This window comes from Triticum aestivum, chromosome 5D (assembly GCF_018294505.1).
Source record: "Triticum aestivum cultivar Chinese Spring chromosome 5D, IWGSC CS RefSeq v2.1, whole genome shotgun sequence".
In the NCBI taxonomy this organism is placed as follows: Eukaryota; Viridiplantae; Streptophyta; class Magnoliopsida; order Poales; family Poaceae; genus Triticum; species Triticum aestivum.
The window spans coordinates 174,591,321-174,591,554 of NC_057808.1; the positions used below are offsets into that span (position 1 = coordinate 174,591,321).

The 234-nt window shown below is 70.9% G+C and overlaps 1 protein-coding gene across 1 annotated transcript in view; it reads right to left on the reverse strand.

The window, feature by feature from the left end:
- Positions 1 to 234, reverse strand: part of LOC123119988 (translation initiation factor eIF-2B subunit alpha) — a 4,863-nt gene that overhangs the window by 4,299 nt on the left and 330 nt on the right. The window contains exon 2 of the mRNA XM_044539972.1: positions 3 to 199. Within this exon, the coding sequence (XP_044395907.1) occupies positions 3 to 199 (197 nt within the window). The remainder of the gene's footprint in view (positions 1 to 2; positions 200 to 234) is intronic.

Genomic DNA, 234 nt, shown 5'->3' on the forward strand with positions numbered 1-234 from the left:
CTTGAGCTTGTCGGAAGCCTTCTTGAGCTCGATCTCGAGCTCCATCATGGTGGTGGCCCTGCTGGAGCGGATGACGGCGGCGAGCGCCATGATGGCGGCAACCGCCTCGGCGGCCTCCGGCTTGCGGCGCCAGAAGTTGAACTCCTCGATGACGCCGCCGCCGTTGCTCCCGGGGGAGGGGGGTGGGGCGGCGTCGGCGTCGGCGTGCGCATCGGGGAGAGAGGCGGCAGCGGC